The 17,825-nt window shown below is 45.3% G+C and overlaps 1 protein-coding gene across 1 annotated transcript in view; it reads right to left on the bottom strand.

The window, feature by feature from the left end:
• The window catches only part of LOC100286605 (cytosolic carboxypeptidase 6), a 468,593-nt gene that overhangs the window by 15,210 nt on the left and 435,558 nt on the right, over positions 1–17,825 (bottom strand). Inside the window, exons 10-11 of the mRNA XM_014169493.2 lie at positions 12,799–12,951; positions 11,417–11,579 (exon numbers count right to left, since the gene is read on the bottom strand). Coding sequence (XP_014024968.1) covers positions 11,417–11,579; positions 12,799–12,951 — 316 coding nt within the window. The remainder of the gene's footprint in view (positions 1–11,416; positions 11,580–12,798; positions 12,952–17,825) is intronic.

Genomic DNA, 17,825 nt, shown 5'->3' with positions numbered 1-17,825 from the left:
CATCCTTGAGATCTTTCTACAACTTGATTGGAATCCACCTGAGGTAAATTCAATTCATTGGACATGATTTGGAAAGGCACGCACCTGTCTATATAAGGTCCCACAGTTGACAGTTCATGTCAGAGCAAAAACCAAGCCATGAGGTTAAAGGAATTGTCCGTAGAGCTCCAAGACAGAATTGTGTCGAGACACAGATTGGGGAAGGGTACCAAAAAATGTCTGCAGCATTGAAGGTCCCCAAAAACACAGTGGCCTCCATCATTCTTAAATGGAAGAAGTTTGAAAGCACCAAGACTCTTCCTAGAAATGGCCGCCCAGGCCAAACTGAGCAATCGAGGGAAAAGGGCCTTGGTTAGGGAGGTGACCAAGAACCCGATGGTCACTTTGACAGAGCTCCAGAGTTCCTCTGTTGAGATGGCAGAACTTTCCAGAAGGACAACCATCTCTGCAGCACTCCACCAATCAGGCATTTATGGTAGAGTGACCAGACGGAAGCCACTCCTCAGTAAAAAGCACATGACAGCCAGCTTGGAGTTTGCCAAAAGCCACCTAAAGACTCTAAGACCATGAGAAACAAGATGCTCTGGTCTGATGAAACCAAGATTGAACTCTTTGGTCATGGAATGCCAATCGTCACGTCTCGGAGGAATCCTGGCACCATCCCTACGGTGAAGAATGGTGGTGGCAGCATCATGCTGTGGGGATGTTTTTCAGCGGCAGGGACTGGGAGACTAATCAAGATCAAGGCAAAGATGAAAGGAATAAATTAAAAAGAGATCCTTGATGAAAACCTGCTCCAGAGCACTCAGGATATCAGACTGGGGCAAAGGTTCACCTTCCAACAGGACAACGACCCAAAGCACACAGCCAAGACAACGCAGGAGTGGCTTCGGGACAAGTCTCTGAATGTCCTTGAGTGGCCCAGCCAGAACCCAGACTTGTACATCTTTGGAGAGACCTGAAAATAGCTGTGCAGCAACTCTCCCCATCCAACCTGACAGAGCTTAAGAGGATCTGCTGAGAAGAATGATAGAAACTCCCCAAATACAGGTGTGCCAAGCTTGTAGCGTCATACCCAAGAAGACTCAGGGTTATAATCACTGCCAAAGGTGCTTCAAGAAAGTACTGAGTAAAGGGTCTGAATACTTATATAAATGTAATATTTCAGTTTTTTTATTTTGAATAAATTTGCTAAAATTTCGAAAAACCTGTTTTGCTTGTCATTATTGGGTATGGTGTGTAGATTGATTAGGGGAAAAATACTATTTAATCCATTTTAGAATAAGGCTGTAACCTATGAAAAAAGTCAAGGGGTCTGAATACTTTCCGAAGATAACATAAGATAAGAAGGTTATTGGTAGAATAGTTCATAGAGGGTTCTAGGTAGAACCCCTTCAAAGATAAAAGAGTTCCCAGTACAAATCTTTAGATTAAAAAAGGGGTATTGGTAGAACCATTTATAGAGTGTTCCAGGAGAACGCACACAAGCACACAATAGCACCAAAAAGGGTTCCCCTATGGGGACAAGCTGAAGAACACTATATGTTTGGAAGATATGTTAGAAGAGCAACATATATTACTTCTAGCCCTCCACTGAAGTGAGGACTATAATTTTGAGGATTCTTTTGAAGACATGTAGCAGTACAAAATAGGCCTATTCGTCATCCACAGAGAATGACAGAATCTACACTGAACAAAAATATAAACGCAACATGCAACAATTTTAAAGAGAGCTACAGTTCATACAAGGAAATCAGTCAATTGAAATAAATTAATTAGGCCCTAATCTATGGATTTCACATGAATGGGAATACAGATATGCATCTGTTGGTAACAGTAGGGGCGTGGATCAGAAAACCAGTCAGTATCTGGTGTGACCACCATTTGTCCATAGCTTATGCCTGCCCATACCAGAACCGCTACCATTGGGCACTCTGTTCACAACATTGACATCAGCAAACCGCACGCCCACACGACGCCATAAACGCCGTCTGTCAGTTGAAACCGGGATTCATCCGTGAAGAGAACACTTCTCCAGCGTGGCAGTGGCCATCGAAGGTGAGCATTTGCCCACTGAAGTCAGTTCCGACGCCAAACTGTAGTCAGGTCAAGACCCTGGTGAGGACGACGAGCACACGAGTTCTCTAAAATGACGTTGGAGGTGGCTTATGGGTAGAGAAATGAACATTAAATTCTCTGGCAACAGCTCTGGTGTACATTCCTGCAGTCAGCATGCCAATTGCACGCTCCCTCAAAACTTGCACGCTCCCTCAAAACTTGCACGCTCCCTCAGACATCTGTGGCATTGTGTTGTGTGACAAAACTGCACATTTTAGCGCTTTATTGTCTGCAGCACAAGGTGCACCTGTGTAATGATCATGCTGTTTAATCAGCTCCTTGATATGCCACATTGGTCAGGTGGATAGATTATCTTGGCAAAGGAGAAATGCTCACTAACACGGATGTAAACACATTTGTGCACAAAATGTGAGAGAAATAAGCTTTCTGTGCGTATGGAACATTTTTGGGATCTTTTATTTCAGCTAATTAAACATGGGACCAACACCAACAACATATGTTACATTTATATTTTTGTTCAGTATATACAGATCTATTTTAACCTGCTCTCCAGGAGGTTATCCTAAGAGGTCATGCTACAACAGCCACGGGGAGACCACCATCTGTCATGTATCCTTGACATCTTCATTTTGACCTCGGGAAAGTTTTGTGTTACCCCTTGGTCAACAGAAACGGCGCCAGCGCAAACGCATACCCTGAGCAACGACAGAAATGGCCCAGGATCCCGTGGAGTGCAGATGGCCTCTCAGCTTGTGATGTCACATCTCACATCTATCACAGGAAGTTGGTGATGGACGGACGTTTCGGAAGGAGAGAACTTCATCTGCATCACAGCTACATGCGGGACACCCCAGCACCCTGATTGGCTGCTGGCCCGTTGTCAAAGGCAACCAGAGCGGTCGGGATGGGCTGCTAGCGGCAGGAAGTGGGACTCTGCCAAAGCACAGCTTGAGGGCCGCTCACGAAGGAGGGCGGAAATTTCCAAAATATTAACTCTACACACCAGGCAGGATGAAAAGGTGCTGCATAATCAAGGGGTGTGGAAGTTTGGCATCCCTTCTTGCAACAGTGCATAAAGAAAAAAATATATGCAGTTGACAATATGTAAGTCTTTCACTGACACAAAAAGACACATTCCACTTAGAACACATAGACTAGATTTTCCCTTTCAGAATGAAGGCACAATTCAGAATTTCTCTTTTACTATCAAAGATTCTTCCAATTCCTTGTCTCCATAGAAATAAGGCTGCCCAATATAAGTAGGTCCACTGGCACTGTCAGGCAGAGAATAAGTCTTCCCTGAAGGACCTTCTCTGCCAAGATGGACAATATCTTCCTCTTAGGCTAATTTCTATACTAAATCTCCCTCCCTGGAGATAAACGCAGGACATAAGGAAAAAAGACTGGACACTAGACAGCTGGCTCTGAAGTCATTAGCAGTCCATTGTACTGTAATTCACAGAGAGGACAGGCCAGAGAATACAGGATGTCCTTAGGAAACAAGGCAAGAAATTGGGTGGTAAATTAGGGTGAGTGCTTCATCGCGTTATCAGATGGAAAACAGAACAGGGGAAGTAGACTACAGTCGATCTCAGAGAGGAATTATGTGTGTGTGTAGCTTGCTGGTTAAGGTTATGGGAACTCACCTTTTAGTACATTGGAATGTCAGGTCAGTGAGAAGGGGAGAGTTGTGCTGGATCTACAGTGGGGCAGAGAGGATGCTGCTGCAGCGTTGGAAGGAAGCAGCCTCTCTCTCTCTCATTGGATCGTGAGGAGGTTTAATATCTCTTCTATCCATCCTTGTAGGATCGATAAAAGCCTATGTTGTGACTCAAGGACGAGCCAACATGGGGCTGATGAGGTGACGAGACAACAGGGAAATGGACACTACACATTAGCTACGACAGATGATTTGTTTACCAGGCTGTTTATCTGCTTTCAGTGTCATGCGCCCAGTCTAAAGAAACAGACAGACGTACAATGATTCCCCAATGACAAGGAACAAGACATCAGCGTCCACAGCAGACCATTCCTAACAAGAAGACAAATTAGGGACATCAGCACCATCAATACCTCCAAGTGACAGGCCTGTCACCAGGGTGTCACAAAGAGCCAATTAACAATGCTAATTAAAACAGTAAACAGCGGTGGACAAAGGGAGCATGTTTTTCCCCCCGCAGCTCAACTATGCTCAAAGACCTTGTGTCATTTTCATATAGGACAAAAGCAACAAAACATCCATCTCCAACAAGAGGACACAACCAGGTAGTAAACTTTGTAGCTAATGTGTAAAACTTCATTCATTTCACATACAACACCTGTTCCCCCTATAGACTTATGGCTCACCCTTACAGACATCCAGACACAAAGCACAGGCATCCATGCAGTAACAAAGACACGCACACATGTGCAGGGTCATGCACACGCATGCACACGCATGCACACACACACACACACACACACACACACACACACACACACACACACACACACACACACACACACACACACACACACACACACACACACACACACACACACACACACACACACACACACACCAGATAGGGGCCCATCTTCAGCAGACTCCTAACTGGGAATGACAGCCGTGATATGGAGTAGCCCTGAGTGCTGCAGGTCTGGGGTCTGTCCAGTGTCCGCTGCTTAAGAGGAGCAGAGGGTAGGCAGGCAGCAGATTTGGCCAGTGGCTAGATTGGTAAGTACGTACACAATGATGTCCATCTCACGCCATAAAGCTCTAGCTCGCTATTTAATCTGTCTGTCTAAAAGCCACTAGGGATGGTGATGGAAATATAATTGAATGAACCTGCGTCACAAGTCTCAAGTCTCCATGTGTACTGTCATGTAAGACAACTAATAGGGTTTTGATGAATAATTGCATTTGTTTGAGGATAAAAGTAAGCCGACACTGTGTGATTTAATGGGGGGAAACAGAGAAAGGAAGGCAACAATAGAAAAACATTTGCAACTGGGGGAGCATATTTACCTGATATCCATCATTTGCATACTTGTCACTGTCCATCAGTTATGCCTAACAATCAGTGAATACTGAAATGTTCAGTTGGCAAGTTTGGTATTCAAATGTGAGTCTAGCTCCCATACTTTGTGCGTACCAATGTCATACTGTTGTCAGAATGATCTCCTAGACTGCAGTTAGCTGTCAGGCCGTGCGGTCTTCAGGCAGGGAACCAGTGGGCTGGTGATTGATGTTGAAGTCAGGAGAAACCACCGAGCTGTCCGGTTCCACATTGTGCTCCTAGTGCTGTATCAATTTATGTGTACGGAAGCCAGCACAACTTAAGTGAGGCAGAAATATCAAACTAAGGGTTTGACAACATGGCCGTGCTTGAGTGAGACTTTTACTGTGAGACCCAGGGATAATGGGTATTTCAGGAGCCGTCTGGAGCCTAAAGGACAGGGGGAAATGGCACACACCCGGAACATGGAGCAGTCTCTCTTCAGTGGATTAAAGTCCAACGCTGGACTTGTTAACTTGTCAAAGTAAAAAGGGCAACGCGTAGCTGCCTCTCACCACTGGCATGTCTGGGCACATGACACAGCTAGTGCTGGAGTTCATTGTCCAATCAACCCTCATCATCTTACTTTGAATAAATGGAAGGCATTGCGTAAAGTTTTATAAAATACCAAAAAGTGGGAAGATTTGAAAGTCACAGAGTACTTGCTCTCTCAGTCAAAGCGTCAAGCTGGGTTTTGAATAAGGTCCCAGATTCTCTCAACCTTCACACTTGCTGGTCTCTCTGTTAATGATGCTCTGACATTACAGTGATGTATACAACATAACATGAAAAAAATATCTTTGATGGAGAAAATAGAATAACCTGAAAACCCACACAATAACCTAAAGGACAAAATAGAATAACCTCGACACAAGGGTAAACCAAATGTGCCTGCTCTGTCCTGCTTCAGAGATATTACACATACCTAAAGTACCACATCACTTTTTAAGAAAAAACCTTTTCATTTATTTATAGAAAACAGCTCCACAACAAAGACTTTGAGCAAGAGACTGGTACTGTACCTTCATCTGGATGAGTGCTCATCTCCTCACAATGTTGCCCATACCCATCCATGAAGAGCCATAACAGACCAACACAGAGACTCTAGACTTAGAGGGACACCAGTCCTATGAAGCCTCTATGGAATCTTCCCAATATAAGAACAAAGCAAATGCCACAGTGAATTCTCAGCAAGAAACATAATTTCTCTCCATTTTGTGTGAGATTACAGGTGGTGCTAAATAATTAAACGACAGGAAATATTTCAACTGCTCTGGCGGGGAACATTCACAGCTTGCTCATCCAATATAATGAGTCTTCAAGACCTGGGTTACCATACACAGGGGAAGGAAAGGAAGGACAAATCTGTGAGATTGAACAATTTCCCATCCAGCACTGTGAGAAGCTCCCTCTCTGAGGCCCTCTTATGCTGTGATAAAGGTCCATGCTACTAGAAAGGTTAAGATTTCAATTCTGGTGGCTACAATAGTCTCAGCAGCAGATCGGAGAAGGTTGGGTTAATTTGGGGTCCAGGTAATTATTTATTTGTCATGAATTTGTTTTTTAGAGCGGGATGGGGGTTGCAAAGCTTAAAGGTCTTTGTTGATGATTTGCACGCTCCATAGACCAGATCACTGGCGCGTAAAAGCGACATGGCTGGTTCCTTCAACCTGTCTGACCCCAATTTTTGCTCTACATGAAGTCTCCGCTGTCCTCTCCCTGCGTAACGCTAACACTCCCCATCCCCAGGCCCAGCCTCACGCAGCCCCCAGGCCCTGTTCCTGTCTGACCTTCAGCAGGGCACCCCACCTCCCCTACCATGACTCAGTCCTCCCCTCCACCTCCCCATCACCCACCACGCTCGCCTCGCCATGGAATTACTATACAATGCTCTGCCATTTAGATGAATACCTCACTTAATCCATCTTGCTCTCAGCCAGCGGACTTTAGCACAGAGAGACCAACAAAGACTGCTGCTCCCGAAGCATAAAGGAGGGGTGTGACGGGCCGCCGCAGCTCTGTTCTCTTTCTTTAAGCCCAATGCACAGTGACAAATAATCAAGGGACTTGTTATGCCCTGGTTATTTGGCATAGCGGCCACCTATCTATGCAGTGTGATGCTGGCTATCACCGTGGTTATGCTATGTACATACATATTACAGAAGCATCTTCTGTTCCAACTGTCTTCTCTATACAGCAGATCTGTTTAATGTGGGAAAACAAAAAAAGGAACATGTTCAAGGAGAGCGAAAGTTGTGACTCTTTCCACACACAGTAAATAGCTTTTTTTTTTGGTTTCCATCCCATCTTTGACACTAAGGGAAAATAATCTCCTGGCTACAGAGTAATTCTACATGGATGGGTTTCTTATTATAGGGAGCCAGTCAACTAGTCCTTGGACTTGACGGTTCAGTGAAACACTAGGTGGGGAAAAGGACTGAGTGAAATGAGAAGTTTGAAGATGGTGCTACAGTGGATAGCTGCGATATGACCAATTCTGATATTTTGTGTTTTTTTTATGCTGTGTGATTTTACATAATATTTCCGCCATTATTTCCTATGACCAAAAACAGCTTCTGGACATCAGAACAGCGATCACTAGAGATCACTCGATTTGGATGAAGATTTCTACTTCAATGAGTAGGCCGCTGTGGATGTACTGCTCATTCCAGACCAGGCCCTAATCCCGGGCCTCGAAAGAGGAAGAGATGGCACAAGAGAGTCAAACGAGCAAGCTTCCTGACGAGACTAAATGGATGATATACCGCCTCTACCCTTCGTTCTATTGGTGAACATAGAGAACAACATAGACGAGCTCCGTTTGAGACTATCCTGTCAATGGGGGCTGAAGAACTATAATATCCTATGTTTCTCGGAGTCGTGGCTGAACAAAGACTATGGATAATATACTGTACATCTAGCTAGTTTTTCTATGCATCATCAGCTTTGGGTAAGGATAAGGGGGAGGTGTGTGCCTCTTTGTTAACTACAGCTGGTGCGCAATCTCTAATATTAAGGAAGTCTCAAGGTTTTGCTCGCTTGAGTTATAATACCTCATGATAAACGGCAGACATACTATTTACCAAGTGAGTTTCCTTCACATTTTTCGTAGCTGTCTATTTACCACCACAGACCGATGCTGGCACTAAGATCGAGCTGCATAGGGCCATAAGCAAACAAGAAAGCGCACATCCAGAGGCATGGAAACAGAAATCCGTCTTACCTCATTATTAGCAGCATGTCACTTGTGCAACCAGAGGCAAAAAAAACAAAACACATACAAAGCTCTCCCTCACCCTCCATTTGGCAAATCTGACCATAACTCCATCCTCCTGATTCCTGCTTACAAGTAAAAACAAACAGGAAATACCAGCGCTCAATACGGAACTGGTCCGATGAAGCGGATGCTAAGCTACAGGACTGTTTCGCTAGCACAGACTGGAATATGGTCCGGGATTCATCCGAGAACATTGAGGAGTATACTTCATCAGTCACCGGCTTCATTAATAAGTGAATCGATGATGCCGTCCCCACAGTGACCTCACGTACATACCTCAACCAGAAGCCATGTATTACAGGCAACATCCGCACTGAGCTAAAGGCTAGAGCTGCCGCTTTCAAGGAGCCCCCAGGTGGTGAGGGTAGGCAACAACACATCTGCCACACTGATCTTTAACATGGAGGCTTCTCAGGGGTAAGTGCTTAGTCCCCTCCTGTACTCCCTGTTTACCCACAACTGCATGGCTGCACACGACTCCAACACCATCATTAAGTTTGCTGACAACGATGGTGATTGCCTGATCAACGATAATGATGAGTGTGGCGCCAGGACAACAACCTCTCTCTCAACATCAGCAAGACAAAGGAGCTGATCCTGGACTACAGGAAAATGAGGGCCCCCATCCACATCAACAGGGCTGTAGTGGAGCGGGTCGAGAGCTTCAAGTTCCTCGGTGTCCACATCACTAAAGAATTATCATGGTCCACACACACCAACACAGTTGTGAAGAAGGCTGCTCAGGAGGCTGAAAGATTTGGCATGGGCCCTCAGATCCTCAAAAAGTTCTACAGCTGCACCATTGAGAGCATCTTGACTGGCTGCATCACCACTTGGTATGACAACTGCTTGGCATTCGACCACAAGGTGCTATAAAGGGTAGTGTGTACAGCCCAGTGCATTACTGGGGCCGAGCTCCCTGCCATCCAGGAACTCTATACCAGGCAGAGGAAGGCCCTAAAAATGATCAAAGACTTCAGTCACCCAAGTCACAGACTGTTCTCTCTGCTACCACGCGGCAAGCGGTACTGATGCAACAAGTCTGGAACCAACAGGACCCTGAACAGCTTCTACCCTCAAGCCATAACACTGCTAAACAGTTAGTTAAATAGTTATGCAAATAGCTACCCGGACTATCTGCATTGACCCTTTTTGCATGAACTCTTTTGACTCATCACATACGCTGCTGCTACTGTTTATTATCTATCCTGTTGCCTAGTCACTTTATCATTTCCTATATGTACATACCTAGCTCAATTACTTCGTACCCCTGCACATTGACTCTGTACTGGTACCCAATGTATATAGCCAAGTTATTGTCATTCGTTGTGTTTATTCCTCGTGTTATTATTTTTCAATGATTTCTCTTTTTTTCTTTCTGCATTGTTGGGTGTGTGGCATTGTTGAAGTATTTCACTGTTAGTCTACGCCTGTTGTTTACGAAGCGTGTGAAATTCCAGCATCAGTCACAGGCTTTGATATACACAAGATCAAATAATAAACAAACACATCAACAAAGAAGTGAATGGAATCCCTATAAATAAGGGTGGCTGGCAGTGAGTTGTCTACAGTGTGACAGAGTGATACCAGGCAGGGCCATAGCTACACAGAGCGGAGCCACAGAATGACACCTCACCCTCCTGACACTAGAGGGCACTTAGGCTACACATAATATCTCCTCTCATCTCAGGCAATCTGGACACTGCACAGTACACTTTCTGCGTGTAGGCTGAAGCTTCACATCACTCTGGTTTTCTGCCTCTTCTCTATCCCATGGATCTGAGCTGTGTCATGGTAATACAAGGTAAACTGAAGGAAAACTTGAGTCAATAGAGAATGTCAATTTAACCCTGAATCCCTTTGGAGTGTACAAAACACTGCGATTAACAGGCCTGCTGTATTCTATTCTTCGTCACAATGAAAGCAGAACCCACGTCCTCTCTACCTCTTTTGTACACACAATCAATGGGGCAGGTGCCGCCTTCCCACTGTCACTATGTGTCTATCGGAACATGAGAGCAAGGCAGTGCGATAGGGGCTGACCTGACTCATCCACACCTCAGCCCTGCGCTGCCTGCCAATCGAGCCAGGCCTCCAATAATGACTACTGGAATAATTAAGGAATCAATAGCTTCTCGTCTGGCCCTAAATGAGAGGTTGTTACTATAGGGGCAGGCAGCATGTGGATAAACGCTAGGGGATGGAGCGCCACTACAATAGCCTGACATTATCACCCTCAGCCCTCATTACTGGGTTCTACAGATGCCTGTTCTGTTGCCTGGTGTACAGACATCACTGGCCCAGAAAACTGTACAGGGCTGGCTTTTGTCTACTCAGGAGCAGCATTGATTTGGAGAATCAGACCTTTTGTAGTCTGGGGTAGCTCCCTTAAGAGGACACAACTGTAATCGGCCCACAGTGCCCAATCTCTGGGCACTGGCCGGGCTCTCAAGAAGAAATCGGATTCTGTTTGTGACGCGTTTTGTTGTCCAAAAATACAGAAAACACTGTTGGTGTTTGAACACTGGTTTGCTGGCTCAATGACACAAGCATTTCAATACACGAGGTAACAAGCAAACAATCTACACAGGACTCTGCCACACACCTTCCTGGGACATAACCCCACACTCAATACCCCTTTAAACCAATCTATCTGTGCTGCAGCCTGTAACCAACGAGTCCCAAGCACCAGAACACCACAATTCCCTGTGCTCCTCTTGCCTCTCTTCTACATGGATGGACAGGATGTATTGATTGAACTATCAATCAACTCTGACGTCCATACAGCATGATTTCTATGGGATGTGAAGCTCAGAAGTTTGGGGAAGTTAGGGGAGGGAGGGAGAGATGGAGGAAACATCAGTGAGGTACACATGTTGTGTACTCAATCTCTGTCTCTCCTCCAGATGCCTCCTTTCCTCTCCCCCAACAGCCAGCGGGAGAGGCAGTGGAGGCTGAGAAGAATGGGGAGCCTGGCCAGGCCACCTGGGGCCCTAATGAGGACAATGAGAGAGAAGGATACAGGTGTCCTCTGTGTAGGGAACGGGCGCCGTGCTCCCTGCTGCCATGTAGCTGTAGAAGGACACCTCCAGGGTGTAGCAGTAGGACATGTCGTCCAGCAGGCCGCCCAGGAAGCGCCTCCCGGTGCCAGCTTTCACAACATCACGGTTAAACGATGTGTTGGACTGTGGGGGTGAAACACACTGTTAATACAGAGTGCATTCTACTATACCAACATTATAATTCAAATGAGATTTAATTAGTCTGAAAAAAGACAAAGTATATGTTGCATACGGATGTGGGATCTTAATTTGATCACCCTGTTGCAGGAGAACTTTCTGGCAATGCAGTGTATTTGAGGTTTAAAAAGTATTCTGAAGTTTGTAATTTACACTTTTCCCTTATGAAAAATGTATCAACCACTACAAAAATGCCCATTAATTATAATTTCACATTTCCTGTTGCTGCAGGATTATTTTCCTGCTGTAGCAAATAGGCTCAAATTAAGATCGTACATCTGTAGAAGTGTGTTGGTGAATTTCAATGCTTCATTCTAACAATGCCTATACAACTCATTGCAGTCTTGTTGTTATGCATAGTAACATGGATTGTAAGTCAGCTTCAGCATTTAACATGATTCAGTCAATTTAGGCAGTTTCCATTGCCCTCTAGTTCACTCAACATGAATGGAATATGACCCCTGTAACTTAAATGCAGACTTCTACTCCTGGCAGAACTTATTGAGTTCTATGACTATGTGCTTTGGGCAGTGCTGAATGGGCAGTAAGAAAAGAGCACAGTAAGGGACATGACTTCTGGCCAGCTGTCACCGCTACTATACACACCCCAACGGTATACACACACACACGCACACATGCAGGCATACACACTGTTGTAGACAAAGATTAGCTCTTTATTGAGACAGCGTAATAAATAACCAGTGGACAATCTGTGATACTCTTTATGTATGGTGGGTGGCTAAAATGATTTTAGCTGTTGAAAGACTTTCCTTGTGTACTGGTAAAGAAAGTCTATGAGAGCTGTGAACGTGTCGCTGCACAGAAAAGGTTATTCTTCTGGCTATACTGTATGTAACTGGCACTGCTGCAAAATGGCACTTTGGCTGAGCGCTGAAGGTCAGTGTGCCTGGGAGGAGGAGGGAAACAGACTTTTCAAATATAAAGCTTCCACACCCAGCTGTATGATAGATCTCAGTTTACCCTGTGGTTCATGCAGTCACTATTGTAGCATAGACAACTAGCACCTGCTATTATGTGGGCTGTATTCCTGTGGAACATCTGTGAGATGAGTAGGGTTAGGATTGATATGGCCTGACCAGGGAAAACTCTGGGCCCTGCAGTAGTTGTAAAGTTTTCCCTGGTATGATTGATGTGAGGAACTTACGAAGGAGAAGTCTGGGGCGTTTTGGCAGAGCAGGCGAGGGAACACGGCCTGTCTCTGGACTCTCTCCTCCTCCTCAAACACGTTCCCGTACATGAAGCCATTCATCATGGTGGAGTGGGCGTGCACATCAATGTAGAACTCCAGACCCACCTTCTGTGTACGCCACAAACAAATACACAGACAGACAAACAAAGAGAAATATAGAGGAAGCAGTGGTGTCACAAGTAGAGTGTAAACCTCCTGAATATACACCATTTACACATTTCATAGCCATTGCCATTTCCATCAAAATGTAAAGTTCTTGATTTGACTGAGACTCCTTGCCTACACTGTTTTCATATGCCCACAGCGTGGATTCAACCCGAGCACAAAACAAGTGGGAACAACAACAACCAAGCTGTGTCACACAAATGCTTTGGTTGGCTGTGGAGGGCAGCTTCCTGGGGTGGGCAGCGGGAAGCGGCGGCATGGGAGTGCCATCTGAAAGACGACTCTCAGAGGTGGCAGAGCAGCAGAGGAGAAAGCACAGAGGAGATGACACACCTCCCACAGCGACAGAGAGAGAGAGAGTGAGAGGGAGAGAGAGAGGTGAGGGGGGGGGGTAAGAATGATAGGATACAAGTCCTATTTTTATCCCCAGTAGAGCCCAGGGATAAAGCTAAAGAGAGGAGTGCTCAGGAGACAGTCTTGGTGGCCCCACACAGAGGAGATATGGAGACTGGCTGGGGGTGACCCCTCCAGATACAGCTGCACAACAATACAACAGTCCAACCCACACACAATCAGGTTTTACTCACACTACCAGGTACTGTAGCTGCACTCCTTCCAACACAGCAGGCTGAGGAGCTGAGAGGAATACACTATGAGAGCCAGCTGCCACACACTCAAGGACACACACACACACATACCGCTACAGCGCATCTCAGATCACATCTGCGTCAGTACACACCTCTCATAATTAATTCTGCCTTTATTTCAGAAGTTTGGCTTTAAAAGACAGAGATAAAAGCAGTGCAATATGGCGATAGAGATTCTTCTAGGGACAGTCTTGTGAAAATCTCCTCAGTTGACAAGGCTGCACAGCAGAGGTGACACAGTGGGGAATAAAAGTTCAGTTTCATGTTAGAGAATTGTAGAATGAAATTCCAGGCCAATCCCATGCTACTGTGGCCAGTGTATAAAGCTCTCTCTCTCTCTCTAGCCGTGGACACGGTGAAGCAGGTGTAATGAGCCCTCTCTCACTCTCACTCCCCCTGACCCCTCATTCCCCAGCACAGCCCAGCACAGCCTCCTTTCACTCCATATTTCTCTTTCTTTCATTCTTTCTTCCCTCTCTCTCTCTCCTTCTCCTCTCATTACACATTCCAGAGCGTATCTCAGTTCCCGGGGGTCATCAGGCGGTAGGGAGGGATGGAGAAGGAGAGGGAGAAGAGGAAAAGGAGGGGGGAGAGGGCGACGCGATGCTTGAAATTCTGCTCACAGCCAAAGCAATTTCCTGGCAAGCGCGGTGCTGTCAGCTGCTCTGATGGCTGGCTGTGAAATATTGTGGCTGGGAGTGGGCCGGCAGCAGGCTCTGGCAGGCAGATCGATTGAGCCCGAGAGGAAGAGCGGGAAACAACAAAAAAGGGAAAAAGAAAGCAAAACACAGCCGCCATTAAGGCAGCTCCATCAGGCAGTTGAAGGAGTTCCCACTTCCCAGTGTCTGCTAGAGGCAGAAAGCCCTCTAATCGGCAACGCTCACCCAGGTAAAGGGAGGAGGGTGTGGAGGGTGTTGGGACTTCGGAACTACCCAGTGGGATTTTTTACACACACGTAAAATGACCCTTCCCCTTGTTAAAGTACAGCTCAAATGATGGAGTACTGTATGAAATGGCATCATTTCCTCTGGCACCAAGCTTCTGCAACGATAAGTATAGCTTGGCTCGACTGCTTTGCTCTGTTAACAATATATATTATGATTCAAAGTGAAATGTTCGCACAGCATTGGGTCGCTTAAATGGCCACGCTCCAATTGTTTACTCCAGAATTATACAAAAGATTCAAGCTGGGAAGACAAAGTGAATCACCAACAGCATCTCCCAGTCTCCAAACAAAGAGTCACTCGATCCTAAGTGGTGATTCCCCTTAATATCTCAAGGACAATGGAAGTACAATGATTCAGTGAAGTTCAATCCAGCCCACAATGTCAACTGCGAGTTAGCATAACATTCTCCTAATGTGCTGTCAATCACAGGCAGACAGGACTGTGAGGCTGGAGCAGTGATTGATTGTTTAATTACCAACCCACTTTGACCTAGAGAATTGTTCATTTGAAATTGTAATCAAGCAATTAGAGGCAATTAAGAAATGTAGAGAAGGAAAGTCAAAAGACAATCTGAGTGTAGAGGCTTTACAAATTATATGTCTCAGAGAGAGAGAGTGAGAGAGGGAGAGAGAGAGAGAGAGAGAGAGACCGGCTTGTTAGGTAGCAGCTCCCTACAACTCAATAGAAGGACTTGGACTCAACTTGGGGTTGCTCCAGTTTAGTTTAATGCGGAAGGTCAAATTAATTTTGTCAGACAAGTACTTATCTGCTGCATATTAATTAGTCTGGGCCATAAACGGTTTGGCTTATCTTAACACAAAATTTTGGGGGGCTGATTTAAGCAGGATTACAGACTAAAGGCAGATTCTCTCACAAAGCCCTTAGCATCAGCAATACCTCTAGAAGAAACCCTAGCTAGGTTCAGTGGAACTTACTGCATCACACGTTTCCTCTCTGCTAACATTATTAACATATAGCTGGTATTCCAACATCCAGGGCACGTAGATTGTTTATACATTTAGAATAACACCTAGAAGTATCCCTGTATGACTGGGGAGCAGAGTTATGAGTGATACAGTGCATTCGGTGCGGTGGGTGGGTCCCAGTGGGATACAGAGAGAGAACAGACGTGGCAGCGCTCAATCCTGTAAGCCCCTCATTCTCTCTCTGCCACAGACTGATTGATGGACGTATTTGTTCCTTTTTAACACAGAGGTGACTTGTAATCAAGCTGAACGGGCACTCAGACAGCACTCTGCAACAGGGCTGTTAATGCTTCGTAAGCAGCTGCATATGTCTGGAAGCCCTGTGTGCCAGGAAAGTCTGTTACTCCATCTATCCACCTCCCAACCTCTCACACACTCTGTGTCTGTTTGGTGGATCTATGCCCCCATTGTGTCACCAAAGCATCTTTAGTACAAACAGCACGAAACTAGAGAGACACCCCAAATGGCTTCCTCTGCGGTGCCATTTTCTTGTTCTTTGCCTGTGAGAGCCAGACAGTTCTGCTTCAAACTGGAATAGGCGGTTGAGGAATTGAAAAGGGGGAGTAATGATGGCGACAAATTGGCCGTAAATCTCTGAAATGGATAAGAAATGGGCCGATGACACCAGAGGACATCTCAACAGACAGACGAAAATAGCATTGTCCCCAAGCGCCCTGAACACAGTAGACAGACTCCCCACAGGAAAAAGGAAAAGAAAGTACTGCCAGGAGGAGGGGGGGGGGTTTCAATGTGCAATTTTCATCTAGCAGGCATGACAGGACCAAATACATTTGTTTCAGACATACAATTAATTTTGTAATATTAAAAAGGTCAGAAATGAACCATAGCAATACGGGCCCTTTTGTCATCCTTAACAAATTATCCAAAATGGCGCTATCAGATTGGTGGGGATACATTCACTATGATGAATGTTCTGAGTAATCAGCCAATCAAAAATAATGATTATTCTCCTTTGATAAATGGGCTGGGAAAGCATTGCATTAGTTAGGAGATGGGTCCATTTGTTTCTTCACTCTTCACAGATATATTTTCTTGCTTCACTGACTGTATGAAATTTTTGCTTTTGACCAATGCTCAGCTGTGGATGTGAAATTACAGGATTTTATACAACTGTTCATATGTCCTTACATTCAGATGGTTTCAGAGCTAATAAGGATGTAAGGTGACAGCTTTGCTAAGAAGCAATTCAAATCTGTATTTAATGAAAATAAATCTTTGTCAATCAAGCTTAGATAAATGGCTTTTTAGAGATGATCAAAAAAGGAGGGATCTTTCTCTAATGAAACAGAGATACAATTATACATTTTCCAAAATAAAAAACAAGACTTCTATATTACTAAAAGGGATTAAATAAATGCTGTTGCAGTCTGACTGTCACTGAGCCCTTTCCTAAAGCTAGAGAAATGGCTTCGGTTTGACATTCTTCAAGAGTCAAATGGCCAGTGACAGCTTGGAATCCTCTGCGTCTGCTACCATGTGCCAGCTAGAGGGAAGCGGACAAATAAAGAGTAGCATGTTAGCCCGGCACTGATCTCCTCCTGTTGTCCTCAGACCGTGGCCTTGTAGCCTCATTAGTGGATATGCACAGTGTGAGACAGCAGTGGATGGAGGGCCAGGCCCCTGGCCATAGAACTGGCACTGGGACTGGCATGTGGGAGCCCCAAATCTGAGTGCTGTGTCTGATGTGATTAGCTGGAGAGAGGCGGCCCAGGCCTCTCCTCTGACAGGGCCAGTCGGCCACAGCCAGGGCAGGGGATGGGTTAGGAGAGAGTGGGGCTGATGTGATGTGGGCACACGGCCCTAGTTGGGATTGTACTGTATGGATGGATGTAGTGCTGAGGGTGCTGGGGGGTTAAGACACTGTGAGGTGGTGAAGGGGTGGAGAACTTAATGAGAGTTCTCCTTCCAGCCACTGGATCTGCCAGTGGAATCATAATTACACATGTGGGTAGCAGGCAGGCAGAGGCTCTCTCTCGCAGCCCGTGGCTCTGCACTGAGCTACATGTGCATGTTCTCTATTGGAGTTAGAGTGCATTGGAGTGAGACACTACCGGTTAAAAGTTTTAGAACACCTACTCATTCAAGGGTTTTTCTTTATTTTGACTATTTTCTACAATGTAGAATAATAGTGAAGTCATCAAAACTATGAAATAACACATATGGACTCATGTAGTAACCCAAAAAGTGTTAAACAAATCAAAATATTTGTTATATTT

Source organism: Salmo salar, chromosome ssa23, assembly GCF_905237065.1.
Source record: "Salmo salar chromosome ssa23, Ssal_v3.1, whole genome shotgun sequence".
Taxonomy (NCBI): domain Eukaryota; kingdom Metazoa; phylum Chordata; class Actinopteri; order Salmoniformes; family Salmonidae; genus Salmo; species Salmo salar.
The sequence above is the reverse complement of the archived record's forward strand: the minus strand, read 5'-3'. Positions and strand labels throughout refer to the sequence as shown.